This window comes from Enhydra lutris, unplaced genomic scaffold (assembly GCF_002288905.1).
Source record: "Enhydra lutris kenyoni isolate GAN:26980312 unplaced genomic scaffold, ASM228890v2 scaffoldscaffold64, whole genome shotgun sequence".
Classification (NCBI taxonomy): domain Eukaryota; kingdom Metazoa; phylum Chordata; class Mammalia; order Carnivora; family Mustelidae; genus Enhydra; species Enhydra lutris.
The window spans coordinates 7,195,415-7,213,812 of record NW_019154148.1 but is presented as its reverse complement, the minus strand read 5'-3'; the positions used below and the strand labels follow the sequence as shown (position 1 = coordinate 7,213,812).

General features: G+C 51.9%; 1 protein-coding gene across 1 annotated transcript in view; it reads left to right on the top strand.

Annotated features, from left to right (window-relative positions):
- The window catches only part of LOC111158877 (collagen type XXIII alpha 1 chain), a 308,540-nt gene that overhangs the window by 234,781 nt on the left and 55,361 nt on the right, over positions 1-18,398 (top strand). The window contains exon 3 of the mRNA XM_022521174.1: positions 13,755-13,799. Within this exon, the coding sequence (XP_022376882.1) occupies positions 13,755-13,799 (45 nt within the window). The remainder of the gene's footprint in view (positions 1-13,754; positions 13,800-18,398) is intronic.

The window sequence follows — 18,398 nt, the reverse complement described above, 5'->3', positions numbered from 1 at the left end:
GGGCTCTCCCTGGAGAGTGGTTACCAGCCATTTCCCCAGACTCCATCTACCCCAAGAGGTTTCCAGCAGCCCTGGCTAGAAAGACCTTACCCTTGGTTCATAAACATCCGTTTTACTGCCCCAGCGGGCAGAGGGGGACAGGCATAGGTGTCTAGCAATAAAAGTAGCATCTTTTCCTTTCCCAGTGTCCACCGGAGATTAGACTCAGACACAGGCTGCTGGTCGACACTCAAGAATCCAGAGCCCCTTTCCAGGGCCCCTGGTGACCATCTACCTTGGTGCTGTTTAGCTGGATTCGGCCTGGACCTCAGAGCTGGCTCTCAGAAGACCAAGGCAAATGAGATGGGGTCTCTGCTTTGTGGGGCCCAGGGGCTGGCAGAGTGACAGATGGGCAGACGGCTCCATCCCAAGGCACCAAGGACTGTAGCAAGTAAATATCCCCAACCCAAGAGCAGGCAGCTAGCCAGCAAGACTTCCCAGAAGACAGTTCGTATCTTAGGTGGATCTTGAAGGATGAGTAGGAGTTTTCTGGCAAGAAATGGGAAAAAGGACATTGGAGATGTAAGCAACACAGCTCAGGGGCCATGGTGTTCTGGCAAAAGGTGGGCCTGGAGTGATGTGTAGAGGACAAGTCTGGGGTAGGCAGAACAGGCCAGAGGGGGATGTCTGGCTCAGCTTGAGAGGGCTTTGGCCAAGGAGCTCAGACTGTGTCCCGAGGAAGTGGGGAGTCTGTGGATGGCTTGAAAGGGCAGTGGTATGATCAGATTCGTGCCCTGACTGCCAGGTAGAGAATGAGAAGAAATGGGGAGCCACGGAGGAGGCTGTGACCACTGCCCGATGGAGAGATGCTAGCACGGGACCCTGTAGGGACAGAAAAGGGGTGACTCTGGTTCTTTCTCTTCTTGACTGTGTTTTGAGGCATATCACCTAACCTCTTGATGCTGTGGTTCCACATCAGTGAAATGGGGATAAGTGTCTGCCACATGGGTTGTGGTGGTGCTTCTAGTAAGACATGGAAAACTCCATAAAAGCACTGAGGCGTGGTCTGCCACACAGAGCAGCACCCTGTGGTCTTCAGAGGCAGTGATCAGGAAGTGTGAACAGATGTACCCACCCGCATTCCTGAGGTCTATGGGTAGGTGATGATGCTGTTCACAGAGGCTGGGGAATCGGATGGGGGAATGAGGTGGGGACGGGAATTAGGCTATTCAGCAGTTACCCCCAGAACGGATAAGGGACTTCCGTCCCAGCTGAGAAAAACCTGCGGCTCAGAGCATGAACTCTGGCACCAGACCACTCTGGGGCCAAATCCTGCCCTCACCGCTTGCTGCTGTGTGACTTCGGGCCGGTGACTTACCCTCTCTGAGTGTAGTTTCCTCCTCGATAGGTTGAGCTAGAGGACGGCTATGCAGATTTCATAAGGATTGGCATAGCAGGGCTCAGAACAGCACCTTGCACACCGAAATGCTTACACTGCCTGAGTATAGTAGGAGCAGAAATAACCTCCAGTAGTTTTTGAGCCTAGAACAGGTGTTCTGGGTTTCATAAGCCCCCCCCAATCCCCTCAGCACACAGAAGGCAACATGGCACCGTGAAAAAAGCACATGTGGCTTGAGCTATTTCATAGGAAAGACAATGATTAAAGAGAGGAGAAATCAACTGGCTTCCGACTGTGTTTGCTGGACCAGCAGCAATAGCTTCCCCTGAGAATTTATTAAAAACACAAATTCTTGGGTCACTCCAGACCCGCTGAATCTGAAACGGGGGGTGGGGCTGAGTACCCCAAGAACTTTGCAAAGGTAGCCCCAGCAACCCCCCCACCACTTCCACACAGCAGGACAGGACCCAGGATGGTAAAGGAGCTGCATGAGCCTGGGGACACCCAGGGGTCTCTAGCCAGACAATAGCATGTGGATAGATGGGAGAAGCCCTGCGAGAACCCATTTCTTTTCTCTCTCTTTATTTTTTAAGATTTTATTTATTTATTTGACAGAGATCACAAGTAGGCAGAGAGGCAGGCAGAGAGAGAGAGGAGGAAGCAGGTTCCCTGCTGAGCCCGATGCCATGTGGGGCTTGATTCCAGGACCCTGGGATCATGACCTGAGCCGAAGGCAGAGGCTTTAACCCACTGAGCTACCCAGGCGCCCAACCCATTACTTTTTTAAAAGAAAAAAAAAAAGGCAAGTGCTTTGGAATTGGACACAGCTGGATTCAGATCCCAGCCTGCCACACACCAGCCATGTGATTTGGGCCAAGTTCCTTCTCTCTAAGTCTCTCTTAGTTCCTCTGCAGAGTCAAAGAGCTGCCACCTTCTTGGCAGGGGTGCTGGGCACACTCCTTGGCACATGGCATCTCCACAGGCAGGACCACCCTTCCTTGCTCCCCATGGCATCCCGGCACCCCCTCCAGAGCTCTGGAAGCAGCCAGAGCAGCAGTGACGTCTCCCCGTTGCAGAAGGCTGACCGAAAGCCATGCAAAGGGCCTGGGGTCTGCCTCCTAACAACATCACACTGAAGGGTTAGGATTTTAATATCTGAATTCTGGAGGGACAGATGTTCGGGTTATAACAATGAGGTGACATGGATGAGCGCTGAAGACATGATGCTAAGTGAAATCAAAAGGACAAATCCTGTAGGATTACATGTTATAGTGAAATATTTAGATATCTGGAACAGACAAGTTCACAGACAGCAAATAGATTAGAGGTTACCAGGGGCTGGGGGAAGGGGATGGGGGAGTTCGTGCTTAATGGGCACAGACCTTCTTTGGGGGCAGGAGGGAAAATTTCAGAGCCAGAAGGTGGTGATGGTGGCGCAACAGCAGGAATGTGCCTGATGCCACCAGACTTTACACTGAAAAGTGGTCTAAAAGGCAAATTTTATGTCCTATATAATATACCGGCATTTTAAAAAATGATAACATAATATGGAATACACATACAATAGAATAGATTATTCAGCCTTTAAAAAGAGGGAATTTCAGGGGCACCTGTGTGGCTCAGTGGGTTAAAGCCTCTGCCTTTGGCTCAGGTCATGATCCCAGGGTCCTGGGATTGAGCCCCATATCAGGCTCTCTGCTCGGCGGGGAGCCTGCTTCCTCCTCTCTCTCTGCCTGCCTCTCTGCCTACTTGTGATCTCTGTCTGTCAAATAAATAAATAATTTAGAAAAAAACAACTTTTATAAAAAGAGAGAATTTCTTTTAAGATTTTATTTATTGATTTGAGAGAGAGAGCGTGTGAGCACAAGCAGGGGGAGCAGCAGAGGGAGAGGGAGAAGCAGGCTCCCCACTGAGCAGGGAGCCCGATGCGGGACTCAATCCCAAGAGCGTGCTGCCCTGAGCTGCTAGGAGGAAGATGGGGAGTCAGTGCTTAATGGGGACAAAATTTCAGTTTTGCAAGACCAGAGAGTTCTGGAGACAGGTGCTGGTGATGGTTTCACAACAGTGTGGGCGTTCATAAAGCCCCTGCACAGTTTCTTTTAACAATGGTTAAGATGCTAAATTTTACGTGCATTTTACCACAATGGTTTTTAAAGATTCATTTATTTATTTTAGAGAGAGAGAGAGAGAATGCAAGTGGGAGGGGCAGAGGGAGAAGGGAGAGAAAGAATCCTCAAGGAGACTCCCCTGCTGAGCATGGAGCTGGACGGATGTGGGGCTCCATCCCATGACCCTGAGATCATGACCCGAGCCAAAGCCAAGAGCCAGATGCTTAGCCCTCTGTGCCAGCCAGGCGCCCCTACCACCATTTTTAAGAAATAATAAAAATGTTTAAGAGTAGAATGTCCTACGCCCATGCCATCGTGTGAACTGTATGGTGTATGAAGTGGTTATCTCAGTGAAGTTCTTTAGACAATGGCATTGCCCCAAACACAGCTGGACACAGTGTGGCTGACTATCCTGGGACCAAGAGAAAGATCTGTAGGTGTCAGGGTACCAGGGCCTGCTGGCCCCCAACCCTCTGAGTGGGTGGCGATGGCGATGGCAGGTCCCCATTCAGTGCCCCTGTGACCTCCCGGCCCCCAGAAGGGCCCAGTGGCCCTGAAGGGCAGGGAGCCACTCCTTTTTGATGGATGGGGCAGTTGGAAGACAGTGGGGTCACCTCTGAGCTGGACAGACCCGACAGATGAGGGCCAGGGAAATCGGAGTCCCCTGAATGTCTCCAGCAGGTGTGGGGCTCAGCCTGGGGTTCAAGAGGAACAAGTGGTGAGTCACTCAAGCCCCTTGGGATGTGAGTCAGTGGTACAGGGAGACTCCATGGGCCTAGTGGCTCCCAGGATGCTGGGAGCAGCCCCTCGGGGACCTCATGAATCTTCCTGTACCTCTGGGAAGCCCTCCCTCCATCCAGCCTATAACAAGGTTGTGCTCAGCGGGGACCCTGCTTCTCAGGAGACTGAGTCTACTCCCCCTGCTCATGCTCTGTCTCTTATTCTTTTTTTTTTTTTTAAGATTTTATTTATTTATTTGACAGACGGAGATTACAAGTAGGCAGAGAGGCAGGCAGAGAGAGAGGAGGAAGCAGGCTTCCCGCTGAGCAGAGAGCCCGATGCGGGGCTCAATCCCACATGACCTGAGCTGAAGGCAGAGGCTTAACCCACTGAGCCACCCAGGTGCCCCTCTCTCTCTTATTCTTAAAAAAAAAAGAAAAAAAAAAAGAAAGAAAAGCAGGAAACTATCATAGAGAGCCCCTGGGGGCAGGACACCTTTAGATAGTTGTCAGGGAAGGCGTCCAGGAAGCACAGCAAGGAGTCAGCCACGTAGAGATGCACGAGAGCCCTAGGTGGGGGAAACACTTCGTGCAAAGGTCCTGGGGTAGGACTAGGCCTGGCAGCTTTGAGAAACGGAAGGAAAGCCATGTGCATTTGATGGAGGGTGGGGAGTGAGGGGAGCAGATGGTACAGAGGCAGTGTTAAGAGCCTCCTTCCTTCCTCAAGGGCCACCCACTGGGGTGACCACCCATCCCAGTTTGCCTCAGACTGCCCCAGTTTTGGCACCGGAAGTCCCAGAAAAGTTCTGGATACACTGCAATGGTTGGGTCACCCTAATGACCACCTGCCCCTGTATTTACTAGATGCAGAAGTTGAAGCACCCTGGGTCCTGCTGGGGGCTGGCATGCCTTTCCCCCCAGAGAGCTTCGTTCTCCCGTCCTGAGGAGCCAGGCGTCCACGGTCCAGGGCCCTCGGGTCAGGTCACCTTGGAGCAGGTGGCTCATGCTGAGTGGCCAGCTTTTTTCCTGAGTCTCCAGGCTGGTCTCGTTCTAAAGACCTCCAGCTGTCCGGCTTCACCTGCCCTTTTCTAGAACCCTCTGCGTGGCACAGGGTGGGGCTTGTAACCTACAGGTTATGAAGAATTCTCATGAAAATCAAAGCTCCCACGAATGGCTTTTAAGTGAAAAATGAAATAAAACGAAATAAAAATCCCTTCATTCTCTGAAAGCAATAAATCCTGGTCTTCATTAAGTTCAGAGGGTTACCCTGGCCCAGGTGTCAGTGATTAAGGCTTTGGGGTGCATGGCGAGTTGAGGAATTTGGTATATTTGGGGGGGTGCTGGTTTCTGTGCACCTCCGTGGAGCCTGTTCTCCAACAGGAAATGGGATCTCAGGAGATGATAGGCTCTGGGGAGAGGCAGATCTGCACAAGCACAAATCTGGGTCTGGCTGAGCCCCGGTCACCCTGCGCGCTCCCACCCAATACCAGCCGCCCACGGTCGGTGCTCCCAGTGTGCTCCCCAGCTGCGAGCCACAGTTCCTTAAGATCCGACCCCTTTCTCAGCCTGGGCTCCAGCTCTTTCCATACACGGGGCAACCTTTCAACCCAGGAGGAGAGCCCAGGAAGGTCCTTCTCCTTCCCCTCCCTACACTCCTCTTCCTTCCAGTCCAGGCCAGTGGGTGGGTCAGAGCCTTCTTCAGCCTCAGAGATGCTCTCGTGGCCTTGAGCTCTTGGGAGGGAAGTGCCATGGCATGTCCTGGCCCCTCCAAGGGGGCATTTCACTCTTCCTATGAGTTCGCTTTGTCCCTTCCATAGCCTGAGCCAGGGGAGGTGGGTAGGGGGCTCTGCCAAGCCCAAGGAATGGCCTGTGGCCAGGTGGCCCCAACCTGGGGTCCCCATGTTCCTTACAGCTGTCACTCAGAAGGATCCTTCAAGAAGTCCCTTGAAGTCTGGGCTAAGACACATGCACCCCTTGACCAGAAGCCCACCCGTGAGCCCCGTCACTCTGCTCCAGAAACCATCCACCCACGGTCTGCTTCTTCCCGAGTCCTTCTTGCTCTTGCCTCTGTGAGACATGCCGTATTTCTAGCCCAGGTACCTCAACTGCAGTCAGTTTCCCTGAAAGTGAGGGGCTGAGGAGGGCTGCGTTGGTGCCGGCCCACCTCTCCGCTCCTGACTAGTCCTGTGACTTGGACGGGACACCTCCCTTGGGTCTCCATGCCTGTTCACACCCACATCTCGGGTGAGCTGCCAGTTAGACAGCAGAGGCCCTCAGCGGGTGGCAGCCGGTCACCTCCTCCCCGGGCTCGTGCCCCCATCTCGCAGGAGCCCTTTCCCGCGGGGACCCCTGGGTGCCGTGCACCACCAGTACAGGTCATAGGTCTGAACTTCTTGATCCTGTTTGAAACGTGTTATTAAAGCCACTCCTGACTCAGGCAGAGGAAGCAGCCTGGAAACAGCAGGCACGTCAGATGGAGTGCGGAGGGCATGTTAGAATCTGGCATTCAGTATTTTAATCCAGTATTTAATTGACACTTAATTCAGTATTTAATTCACAGACCTCGGAGAGCCATCCCCGGGCTCCTTCCATTGTGCGTGTGATCCCCATATTCTGAAAAATAGAATAACAACAAGTGCCAAGAAGGAGTTCTGGAACCCGTGGCCTATTGGGCGCCCCTTCCTCCAGCAACCACCTCCTCATTTGGGAGGCAGGCAGTGGGATTTGGATATGCACGCTTAGGGTCTACGTTGCAGGGCCCCGCCTACTACCAGCTGTGTGACTCAGAAGGTCCTTCCATCTCTCTGTGCCTCAGTTTCTCCTTCTATAAAATGGGGACGACAATGGTAGCATTCCTCATAGATCCAGTGTGAGGTGGATATGGATTAATACTGTGGAACCAAGATCAAAACCAACCATAGAGCAGACAGTAAAGTGTTACCTCCCTGTTATTTTTATTAACACCATCAGGGGGCTTCTGGGTCTGTCGGGTGCCATCAACTCCTTCGGACAGAACAGCAGGGTCCACATTTGAGGCCCTCCGTGATTGTGAGGTTGGGGTCCCCCACCAGTCCACCATTCCCCCCCACAAGATGGGCCCTGTTCATTCAGCGCCTGAGATGCATGATATCTTAGTGGGCTTGCCTGGTCTAGTCATGGAGACTGGAGGAATCTGTCACCAGCCTGGGCACAACCCCAGTCCCAAACAAACATGTGCCCAGCTGCCTGTGGCCTTGGTTTTACAAACTGCTTCAGTATCTTGCAAAACGCAGCAGGCCTCCCCATAGCGTGATATGTGGTGGAGCCTTTAGGAACAAGACACTCCTTCTGGAATGAACCGTATTTCCTGAGTAAGAAGCTGGGATTTTAATTCCCGGAGACCAACACAGCCCTCGATGCTGGCCAAGCTGGTGCAACGTGCCAGGTGGCCAGCTACTCCAGGCGACAGAGGCCCTCCCCCGAGGTGCCCACAAGACACACCTGCCCCCCATTCCTGTGAGGGGGGGACTTTGTTAGCCCAGGCAGGAAATGAGCAGGGAGAACACTCTCCTTCCCCCGAGCCAGAGATTCCAACTCCAAGGTTGGTCTGAAACTTGTAAAACAAAATGATCTGGGGAGGTGTTTTCATGATCTGGTTTAGCAGCTCAAATCCAGGGACCTCCCTTGCCTCCTCTGCTCAGCGCATACCCCCACAACGGCTCCGGGGCCTTGGGCAACCACAGAGAGCTCCAGATTGAAGGCCCAGGGTGTTCAGGCCAGCTGACCCCCAGGCTCCTTCCTAGAGTTCTGGGAAGAGGGTCAGAGAAAGGGGCCCCCAGGGCCTGTGAGAAGGGCCTGGTCCTAAGGCTGCAGGAGGCTCTGGACACGACCTGGAATGGTGATAAGAACTTGGCCTTGGTCACAATGACTGAGGACTTCAGAGGACATGTGCTCAACCTGGGTTCGAATCCCTGTTCTGCCATCTCCTCACTGTGTGACCTCAGGGACGCCACCGTGCCCCATGACTACACAGTGCCAGGCTCTCTGTAGACACTCAGCCGCAGACGGTCATCAGCCACGCTGCCAGTGACATTTCTGTGGTCAATAGAGGCCAGCCTGACTTCACGCTCGAGCTCTGGCCCTTGGGAGCTGAGAACCCTGGGAGCATTCCTTTTCTTTGTTTTAACTTTGGTAAAATCCACACCACATAAAATTGACCATTTTAACTGTTTTTAAGTGTCATTAGGTATATCCATGGGGCTGTTCAACCATCACTGTGATCGATTTCCGGAACTTTTTCATCCTCTCGAGCAAAAGCCCTGTCCCCCTTAAACACTGACTCCTGTCTCTCCCACCCAGCGCCTGGCACCCACCCTTCTGCTTTCTGTCCCTCTGAATTTGACGACTCCAGGCACCTCGCATAAGGGCAATCAGTCATACAGTATTTGTCTTTTTGCGACATGTGTATTTCACTTAGCATGACTTCCTCACATTTCATCCGTGGTGTGGCATGCGTCAGAATGCCCTTCTTTTTCTAAGGCTGAATAATATTCCGTTGTGTGTACACAGCACATTTTCTTCATCTCTTCACCCATCTGTGGACATTTGGGTTTTTCTGCCTTTTGGTTGTTGCCTCTGGCAATATTTCTTGACGACTCTGAGTCTCCTTTTCCCCAGTCGAGAAGGAGAAGAGAGTGAGAAGGGATTAAAGCACTTTCTAGAACTGTGTAGAGATTCAGTAAGATGAATTGCACCAAAGCCTCTGCCCTAGGAGGAGCATCAGAGGGGCCAAGGACTGCGTGACCTGAGGAACACGGGGGCCCAGGCAGCTGCCCCCAGCATGTCTGGGCCGTTTATTACAGCTGACGTTGCTAGAGGGGAAGTCCTAGAGGAGGTTGAGGCCAGGGACGCTCAAGAGGCCACCAGATTGAGAACCATCTCCTCAGGCTTCAGACCTCCATAAAGAGCCTGTCCAGGTGTGGGACCCACGTTCGATCTGGTCATTGCGTGTGAGTTCTCCAGCCCAACCAGAGACGAGATGTTAATGGGCTACAAATGGTTCCATATTGTCTGGCTTTGAACGGTGCTTGAGAAAACCATCATCCTCTGTGGTTACTTACTGGGCAGATGGTCATCGCAGGCATCCAAAGTCATTTTGCTGCAAGCTGGAGCCCAGGTTCTGGGATTTCATTGAGAAACCCCATCCCCAGGCCATACAAGCCCTGCCTCCTGGTCCCCAGGTCCCCAGACGGTCTGTGAGTAGGGACACGGAAAATCCCCCAACTGGCCTTGCATTGGCACTCAGACCCTGCCCACAAAGTCACTGGCCTGCAGCTCCTGTGTCTCAGGCTTTACCCGCTCTGGGGAACACGCAAGAGCCCATTGACAGCAGGGCTCCATGTTCCAAAGACCCGTCCAGCCTGTGACTTGTTGGGACCCCACATAGGCACCACTTCTCTGCCCCCACTCTGTTACGTATGCTTCCAGCTCTTCGGTATAATATTTTGGCACAGCAGCTGTCATTCCATCACCCCTAAAATTCCATCCACATGGGTCAGGAACCTAAGTCCCGGAGAGGTTGAGTAATCTGCCCCAGGTAAACAGCTTCCATATCAGTCATGTCTTTCCTGTCCTCAGGTTGGTGTCTGTTGCCCACAGCTTCTGGAGGGATATCTCACAGATGCCCCTATGACAGCTGGGGTCCCTACAGCTCTGTGGGTCCCAAGAGAACGGCACCATCTGGGCTTCATCATGTGCAGATTTTCCAGCTGGAACCGTTTTCCCAACAGCATCCTTGGGCAAGACTTGTCCTCCCCCTCAAAGCCTCAGTTTTCCCATCTGTACATAGCAGGACAATCAAGACCGACTCCCAGATGCCTCCCAGGGCAGCCTGAATGTCTGAGTGTGTGCTGGCAGTGGGAGAGGTTTTCCCACTGGAGAAGGGTAGGGAAAGAGGAAAGACAGCAAGGAGAAAGTTCTAGGGCAAACCGGGGCCAGGGGCCTGCTTTTGCCCGTTTGGACAAGGGGTTGACCAGTTGTTAGTTTGTGAGTTGTTCACACGGAGTCCTCTGGTATCAGGTTTGGGTTGGCCTGGGAGAGCCTGGAATGAGCATCAGGCTCATTCTCCTTCTCGACCTAGACCCTTTCAGTTGGGAGTACTGTCTGGCGTGCTGGGACTGCAGCCCCACAGGCCCTGGATGCCTGGGGATTCCCAGGCCCTGCCCCAATCCAGGCCTGCTGGGAACTTCCCCAAAGGCTCTGGGAGGCGGGGCACTGCACCCTGCCTGCGAAGCTGCTGGCCTGCGATCACCCCTTCTCGTCGGGCCCTCTGCCTAACCATGCCACCCAGGCAAACCACCAGACAAATCCATTTGTTCAGCCGCCTCAGCGAAGGCAAATGTCTTCATCTGGCTTGAGTTACGCGGACAGAGAATTTTGTAGTCGTACCCAGTAATGACCAGCAGGAAACTGTAGTGGGCTTTAGCTTTCAGACTGGTTTACTGTCCCAGTCGTGGGCCCCTTTCCTGCTGTGTCCCTCACCTCAGCCTGAGACCCAAGGCAGGCAGCCTTGGTGAGCCGAGCATGAGCTTCTGCGGCCTGGTGAAAGCCCGGAAGGCAGTGAGTGACCAGCGCCCCAGGCCTTGTGAGTGAAAGTGGGCCTTTTCCCTCCTACAGGCAGAGAAACATGATGCTGTGTGTGCAAGTGGGGTTCCCATTCCCACACCCTCGCTCTCCCTGAAAACAGATGTGTCCAGAGAGGAGAAAGGGCCTAAGACCAGGCCAGCTGCATCCAGGAACTGGGGAGGAGACCAAGATGTATGTTTTGGCCACAACGGGCCTGAGATATTGGTGAGATCCACATGGAGATGTTAAGTTGGCAGGTGACCAAGCAGCGTGGGCTCACCTGAGGTCATGGACCTGGACATGCTCATAAGCTGCAAATCCCTCACCAGGGTGAAGAGCTGTTGTCTGTTCAGAGAGTGCCAGAATCTCGGCCATGCCAAGTCAACAAATCCCATGGGCGATTCCAGCTCAAGACTCAAGGTTTGTGTCTGGTATTGAGGAACTATGAGGACCGTGTGACTGGCAGCAATTTCTGCGCTCAAAACTCAGGTCTGCTTCACTGATACAGTCAAATGACCTTCAGCGGAGGCGCCAAGACTATCCAATGGGGAAAAGATAGTCTCTTCAACAGAAGGTGTTGGGGAAACTGAATATCCACATGCAAAAGAATGACAGGGGGCCCTTACCTCACATCATAGACAATAATCAACTCAAAAGGTTTAAAAAGCAACAAAAGCGAAAATAGGCAAATTGGACTATATCAAAGTTAAAAACTCCATTTTTTAGCATTTTTTAGCAAGGAAACCATCAACAGAATGCCTAGGCAACTTACAGCATGAGAGATGATATTTGCAAACCACGTGTCTGATAAGGAGTTAATACCCAGAATGTGGAACTCTGACAGCTCAACAACAGAAGTCCAACTACAAAATGGGCAATGACTAGACATTTCTTCAGAGAAGATACACACATACAGATGGCCAACAGGCATATGAAGAGATGCTCAACATCGCTAATTACTAAGGAAGGACAAATTAAAACCATAATGCAGTATCACGTCATACCTCTGAGGGCAGCCAAGACCAAAAAACAAAACAAAGCAAACAAACAAAAAACCAGAACAAACTAAAAATCCAAGCGCCAGGGAGGCAACGGAGAAATTGAAGGCTTTGTTGGTGGGAATGTCAAATGGTGTTGTCAGCAGAGGAAACAATATGGAGCTTCCTCCAAAAATTAAAAATGGGATTACTGTGTGACCCAGCAATCCTGCTTGTAGGTATATATCCAGAAGCATTGGAAATAGGGTCTTGAGAAGGTTGCACACCTGTGTTCATCCCAGCACTATTCAGAGTAGACAATGCAAGCATCCATCACCCGAAGAGATGAATGGATGAGGAAAACGGGGTCCATGTGTATGATCAACCCCAGGCACCTGCAGAGGTTTTAGGGTGTAACATGCCAGGAAGGAACCCCCCCTCCACATCCAGAGGAGTCTTTCTTCTTTCTCTCTCTTCCTTGAAGACCCTCCCTCCTTCTAGAAGTGCTACTGACCCGGGGCTGCTTCTGCTTTCCTGCCGCACGCCAATCCCTGGGCTGGGGCGCACAGTGGACTGCCCGCTTGGAACCAGGAGGAAGGAAGGAAGGAAGATTCATACACCTGAATTTTTAAAAAAATTTTTAAAGAGTTTAGGGGCGCCTGGGTGGCTCAGTGGGTTAAAACCTCTGCCTTTGGCTCAGGTCATGATCTCAGGGTCCTGGAATCGAGCCCCACATGGGGCTCTCTGCTCAGCGGGGAGCCTGCTTCCACCCCCCCCCCCCGGCCCCCTGCCCCTCTGCCTACTTGTGATATCTCTGTCAAATAAATAAATAAACTCTTTAAAAAAATTTTTTTAAGAGTTTATTTGTTTGAGATAGGGAGGGTGAGAGGAAGAAGCAGGCTCCCCACTAAGCAGGGAGCCTGGCGCAGGGCTCTATCCCAGGACCCCACGATCATGACCTGAGCTGAAGGCCGACGCTCAACCGACTGAGCCCCCTAGGCGTCCACGTGAATTTTTTAGTAAACCGTCCTGCCCTAGACCTGATTCATGGCCAGCCTCTGCCTCTCCCCTGTGGTTGTTGTGGGGGTTGAGGAGGGAAGTTAAGGTTGACTTATATAGGAAAGAGCAGTTCCTTATAATACCGTCTGAGCCTGTGGATCTCTGGCCTCTGGGCCCCTCCTGGGCAGCAAGCCATGGATGGGCACCACAGAGGGGGAGGGGACACATGCATCTCAAACAGCAGCCTAGCATGGACACCTTCACTTCTGCATACCTTGTCCCCCAGCACCTGAGAAAACGTCCCCTGACTCAGGGCTGGGGACTGGTCAGCATTCTCCTCCTTCAGCATCAAGGTAGCTGGGTCTGGGGACCAATGTGGGCAGAGCGGGGAGAAGGTGGAGGCAGGATGGCTCACATCACAAATTCCGGAAGGCTTCCAAAGCTACGGACGGAAGATGCTGCACGTTGGTGTGGACCTTAAGTGCAATCAGTCAAGAGAATTCATGAGCAGCTCCCCCAGGCTGTGGGGGAGGGGATGCGGAAGGTTCTAGCGGGTGGAAGGGGGATAGGCAGTGGACAGGGCAGCGCCTGCCATTCCCAAGTTCAGGCATTTGGAAGGCCACAGTAGTGTCTCTATGTGGTGTGTCGTCTCTAATGTCTTACCTTGGGAAATATTAGAAAGTGTTCATCAGGATTTGCATAAAAGGACTTCCAGCCTTGGCTTTATGCTTCTCCCAGATCCAGTTTCTCAGCGGCCAACTCTTCTGCCTGTGGATTTCCAGGGAGTCCGTCTCTGGGAGTGGGGAATGACTTGTGAAAGACTGAAGACTGGATGGCGAGGGAGGGGGAGGACACCATTGCCAGGGCAGTGGGTGGGCTCTGCCCTGGGGTGCCGGTGTGGGGTGGGCAGTCTGTACCCAAGCCTGCTGGCTTCCCTTCTCAATCAGTCTGTCCTTCTTCTCCTGCCCAGGCCCTCCTGGACGGCGCGGCAAGGCTGGAAGAAGAGGCGACCCCGGTGAGTCCCCAGTTTTCGTGGTTTCCAAACCCAGGCCTGGAAGTCTGCCCTTGACCTGAGATCTGGTGGGAGGTGCCAGTCCCCATCCTGCCCCAAAACTCGGGATGCTCGGACCTGGAGCCTGGCCTTCCTCTCCCTTCCAGCTGGCCACTGTCCCCCCAGTCGTGGGTCCAGGACTGCTTTCCTCGGCTTCTTGGCATCCACAGTTCCAGGGACGGTCCCCTTGTGCCCTTGGCCACTTCTGAAGGTCACTTCAGCTCCTGAAATGTCCTCTTGCCATTTTGAGAGCTGCTGATGGCCCTCCTGGATACGTCCCCTGCCCTCCCCAGACCTGGACTGTCCTTCCCTGACTCCTCCACCTCCCTTCCACACAACCCACAGACTCACCTCTACTCGCTCTCCCCCCACCACTGACACAGGCTGTCCTCCGGCTCCCTGTCGTCTCAGGTAGACCTCTGGCCACTGCTTCCCCATGCAGACCCTGGGCCAGCATCCTCTACCCCTCCCTTCCCCATTCCTACACTGAGTCTCAGTCAGTCTCCCATTCAGTATGCCTTGGACACATGCCCCCTTCTGTCCATGTCAACACCGCCTCTCAGGACTCTCCCCTCTCCTCCCACCATGTCCCCCACCTCCAGCCTCACCCCACCTGGACTCTTGGCCCAAGTTCATCAACCTCTGTCCTTCCAGCTAGATAAAGCCTTCTTGAACCTGGCTGGCTGGGGCCATCACCCGAGTCTTCAGAGCCCGGCACACGGCAAGCTCAGGGAAGGCAGGTGCACAGAACAGGGAAGGAATGAACGCACACATGCTCAGCCCCTAAGCACCTTCACCAGGACCCCAGGCAGATTGCACCCCAGGGAGAAATGGGGGCCCTTCTGTCTGTGCCTCAGAGTCTTCTCCCAGGCCCTGGGCTCAGGCTTCCTGCCCCCAGTAACCACTGTGGGCTTGCTTTATCTAATTCCTTATACAGAGGACTTCCAGATAAACCTCCTAGAGTTCACTGCCAGGAAATGCCCTTCATGGATCTCTGCTTGCTTTGACTTCCAGAGCTGAAGTCTGTTTTGTGTTTGATTGCTGGGACTTTCCTTTACTCTGGGTTTTGTGTGTAATCAACCCCCCCCACCAACATACGCACTGCCAGCTTTCCAAAAACACACTCCATCACTCCGTTCTCCTTTCTCCCCTTGTAAAAGGTCTCATTGCATTTTATTGTAAGCTTCTGATGTCCTTTTTGGAAGGAAATGAGGACTATTTAGTGACTTTTTTTTTTTAGGATAAAGTGTAATATTACTCAGCTTCCTCAAAAGAGCATTTAGAATTCGGCCTCCACTTGAAAACAGTCTAAAAGTCACAGGAAGACAAGGATTTACTGGGCTCTGGACTGGGTCTTACCCAGTCCTTCATCTCATGTGACCCTCACAGAGCTCTGCAAAAGATAAAAATATGTTATCATCCCCATTTTGCAGATAAGGAAACTGAGGCTCCCAGGGGATGCGTGTCTCGTGTGAGGTCAGCTGCTGGACAAGGGGTGGGCAGCCCCTCTTCCTTTCACTGCCCTTTCCCACGCGGGGTTCCTGATTCTCTGCCTGTAGGGGAATGGTGCGAGCCACACAGAGCAGATGTCCCTCTCGGATTAGCTTTGGTGGGGGGGGAGGCCCCCTGTTTATTTCCAGATAGTTTCGCGTACATGCACATCCTGGCTTTGGCGCCTTCCCTTGCACAAACCAGGCCTTTTCCTGCATCCCTGGAAGAAAGGCTCTTTTTGTCTGGTGGGCCAGTATCCGGCCAAGATGCCTTTCCCTGCTGCTGCCGCAGCCCCAGACCTGCAGACTGAACTCACCCTGTCCCTGGGGTTCTTTGCCTGGAAAACAGCTCCTGAGCCCTATGGTGTTTATGCATAGCCCCATCATAATGGAATGGATTTCTCATCTCCCCCACTTCACAGCCCGAGAAGCTCAATACTGCTTTTGCACTCGAGTCCACTTTCTAGGAACCTTGGGCAGGATCCTTTTTAAATCCAGACCCGCCTTTCCCCAAGACCCTCCATTCTCCCCAGTTCCCCCTCCCCCAGATACCTCCCTCTGTGGCAGCATTTCTGTACCTGGTTGCAGGAGGGAGGGGGTCTGCTCTGCACACTTGTCCTTCTCCACCAAAGTGGGGGCTCCTCAGAGCCAGGACTGGACCCCTAGGCACTCAGGAGATGGTCGGTAAATGCTGATTGACAGGAAAGAGGGAGGTAAGGGAGTAGGAAGCGAGAAAGAGAGACTGGTGGGCCAGGATGGATAAAGGGTTAGGAGACTGGAAGACACGAGGACAAAGGCATCGAAAGCTGCTTGGCTGGTGTCCATGCTACACCTGCGGAGACAAATGGAGGCACTCACCCCATCTTTGCAGCTGTCAGCCTTAGACCTGCTGTCTCAGTGCTAGGGTCCTAGTGTCATTGCTGTTGCTTTAAAAAGATTTGTGTATTTATTAGTGGCAGTATGCATTTGAAAGCATGTCTGTGTGCAGAAGAGATTTATTTATTCTGCTAACGATGCATCCTTTGCATTTGGATTTACAGACATTTAATTGCTCCATGTGCATTCTCCAGGAATCTAGGGCTCTGAGGGTGGGAAACAGTTCCGTGAGTCCCACTGAAAAATTCTAGAACAGGAGCCATATAGTTCGCAAATGACTGTAAGAAGATAATCATTAATACTGTGTGTTCTGATTCATACAACAATGTTCTCTTCCATTTGTTCAGTGGTCCATGGAGACGACTTGGCCAGGGAATGCAATTCACTTCCTGCCCTGGCCCGTGGAGGGGGTGGGGGCAGGGCCGTTCTTAGATCTCAGAGTTCCAGAAGTTTCTGGGATTTAAAAAGAACTAGGACTTAGGGGCACCTGTGTGGTTCAGTCGTTAAGTGTCTGCCTTTGGCTCAGGTCATGATCCCAGAGTCCTGGGATGGAGCCCCATATCTGGCTCCCTGCTCAGCAGGAGGCCTGCTTCTCCATCTCCCATTCTCCCTTCTTGTGTTCCCTCTCTCACTGTGTCTCTATCAAATAAATAAATTCATTCTTTAAAAAAAAAAAAGGGGGAAGTAGGACTTGAAAGGATAGCTACATATCAGCTCTACTACAATCATGCAGGTCTGCCTTGCCATGTCATGCTGGGGTTCTTAATCTACCCTGACCCCAAGAAACCCTTTCTAAAAGATTTCTTCGGGGTGCCTGGTGGTTCAGTAGGTTAAAGCTTCTGCCTTTGGCTCAGGTCATGATCCCAGGGTCCTGGGATCAAGCCCCACATTGGGTTCTCTGCTTGGCAGTGAGCCTGCTCCCCCTGCCCCTCACTCTGCCTACTTGTGATCTCTCTCTGTCAAATAAATAAAATCTTTAAAAATAAATAAAAATAAATAAAAGGTTTCTTCTTCCAGTGGAAGAAGCACTTCTGGAATGATAGAGTAAGGACCTCTGAAAATCTACATAAAAAGCAGCAAGAACACCAGAAGTAAAAATTGACCCTTTCAGAACTCTAGAAATTAATGTCTGGTAACAACCCAAGAAGTGTTTATTCAGGACAAATATCTTGCTAAGAACAGTGAAGTTTGTAGCATTTTAACTTGCCCATTTCCCAGCACCATGGTAGCCTTAAAAACTATCAATCCCACAACCACAGTACCTGTGACAAGCAGTGGCCACAGAAAAAAAGCAAAACATTTTGAAGGTCCATAACTGCTCATTCCCAGAGAATTGTCGCTGTCAGCTTCCAGAAAAAGCCCATACATAGCACTTGTCTTTATCTGACCTGATGTGGAACTCACTCATGGGGAAAAGCTCTGTCTGGAGTGTTTGCCAAAAACAATCAGCAGCAATTGTTTAACACTGCAGTTGTCTAAGGTAGCAGCACTAGTTAGAATAAGGAAGAAGCCAACACAAACACTTAAATGAAAATCTAGAGGATGAGCCATCCAGAGGGGCCTCGAAATGCTCCAGCACATTCCTGGGAATCTAGAAGGCACATGCATGTGCAAGGCTGTGTACACATCCACAAAAGACCTGAGAGAGCCCTAGTATCTCACTTCTGGGTAACCTTGAGGCCCTGCTCAAATAGGAAGTGAAGGCAAAGGCAGAGTTATAACCTGGCAGAGCACTGAAGTTGTGCTTCAACACACACAGCGAACCCCTTGGCACAGAACAGGAGATATACTGAATCGAGGTATTAAAGGAAACCTCTGTCTCTGCTGACCATTAAGCTAACCAAGAGAGAATTCAGAAGCTGCGCATGACAAAGAGTACACACTTTGGAGAATTAGTCCAGGAAAACCCCAGAGCAAACAAAGAGCAACAATAACAAACAGCAACAGCAAATCCTGGAAAGGAGGATGGATATCTAATTTCCAGAGTAGCCACATTAGATTATTTTAAATGTCCAGTGTTTAACAACAACAACAAAAAAAATATGAGACACACAGAGATATAAGAAAGTATAACAATGAAAAAGGAAAAAAAAAAAAAAAACAGTCACCTGGAGGACACCTGGGTGGCTCAGTGGGTTAAAGCCTCTGCCTTCGGCTTGGGTCGTGATCCGGGTGTCCTGGGATCGAGCCCCGCATC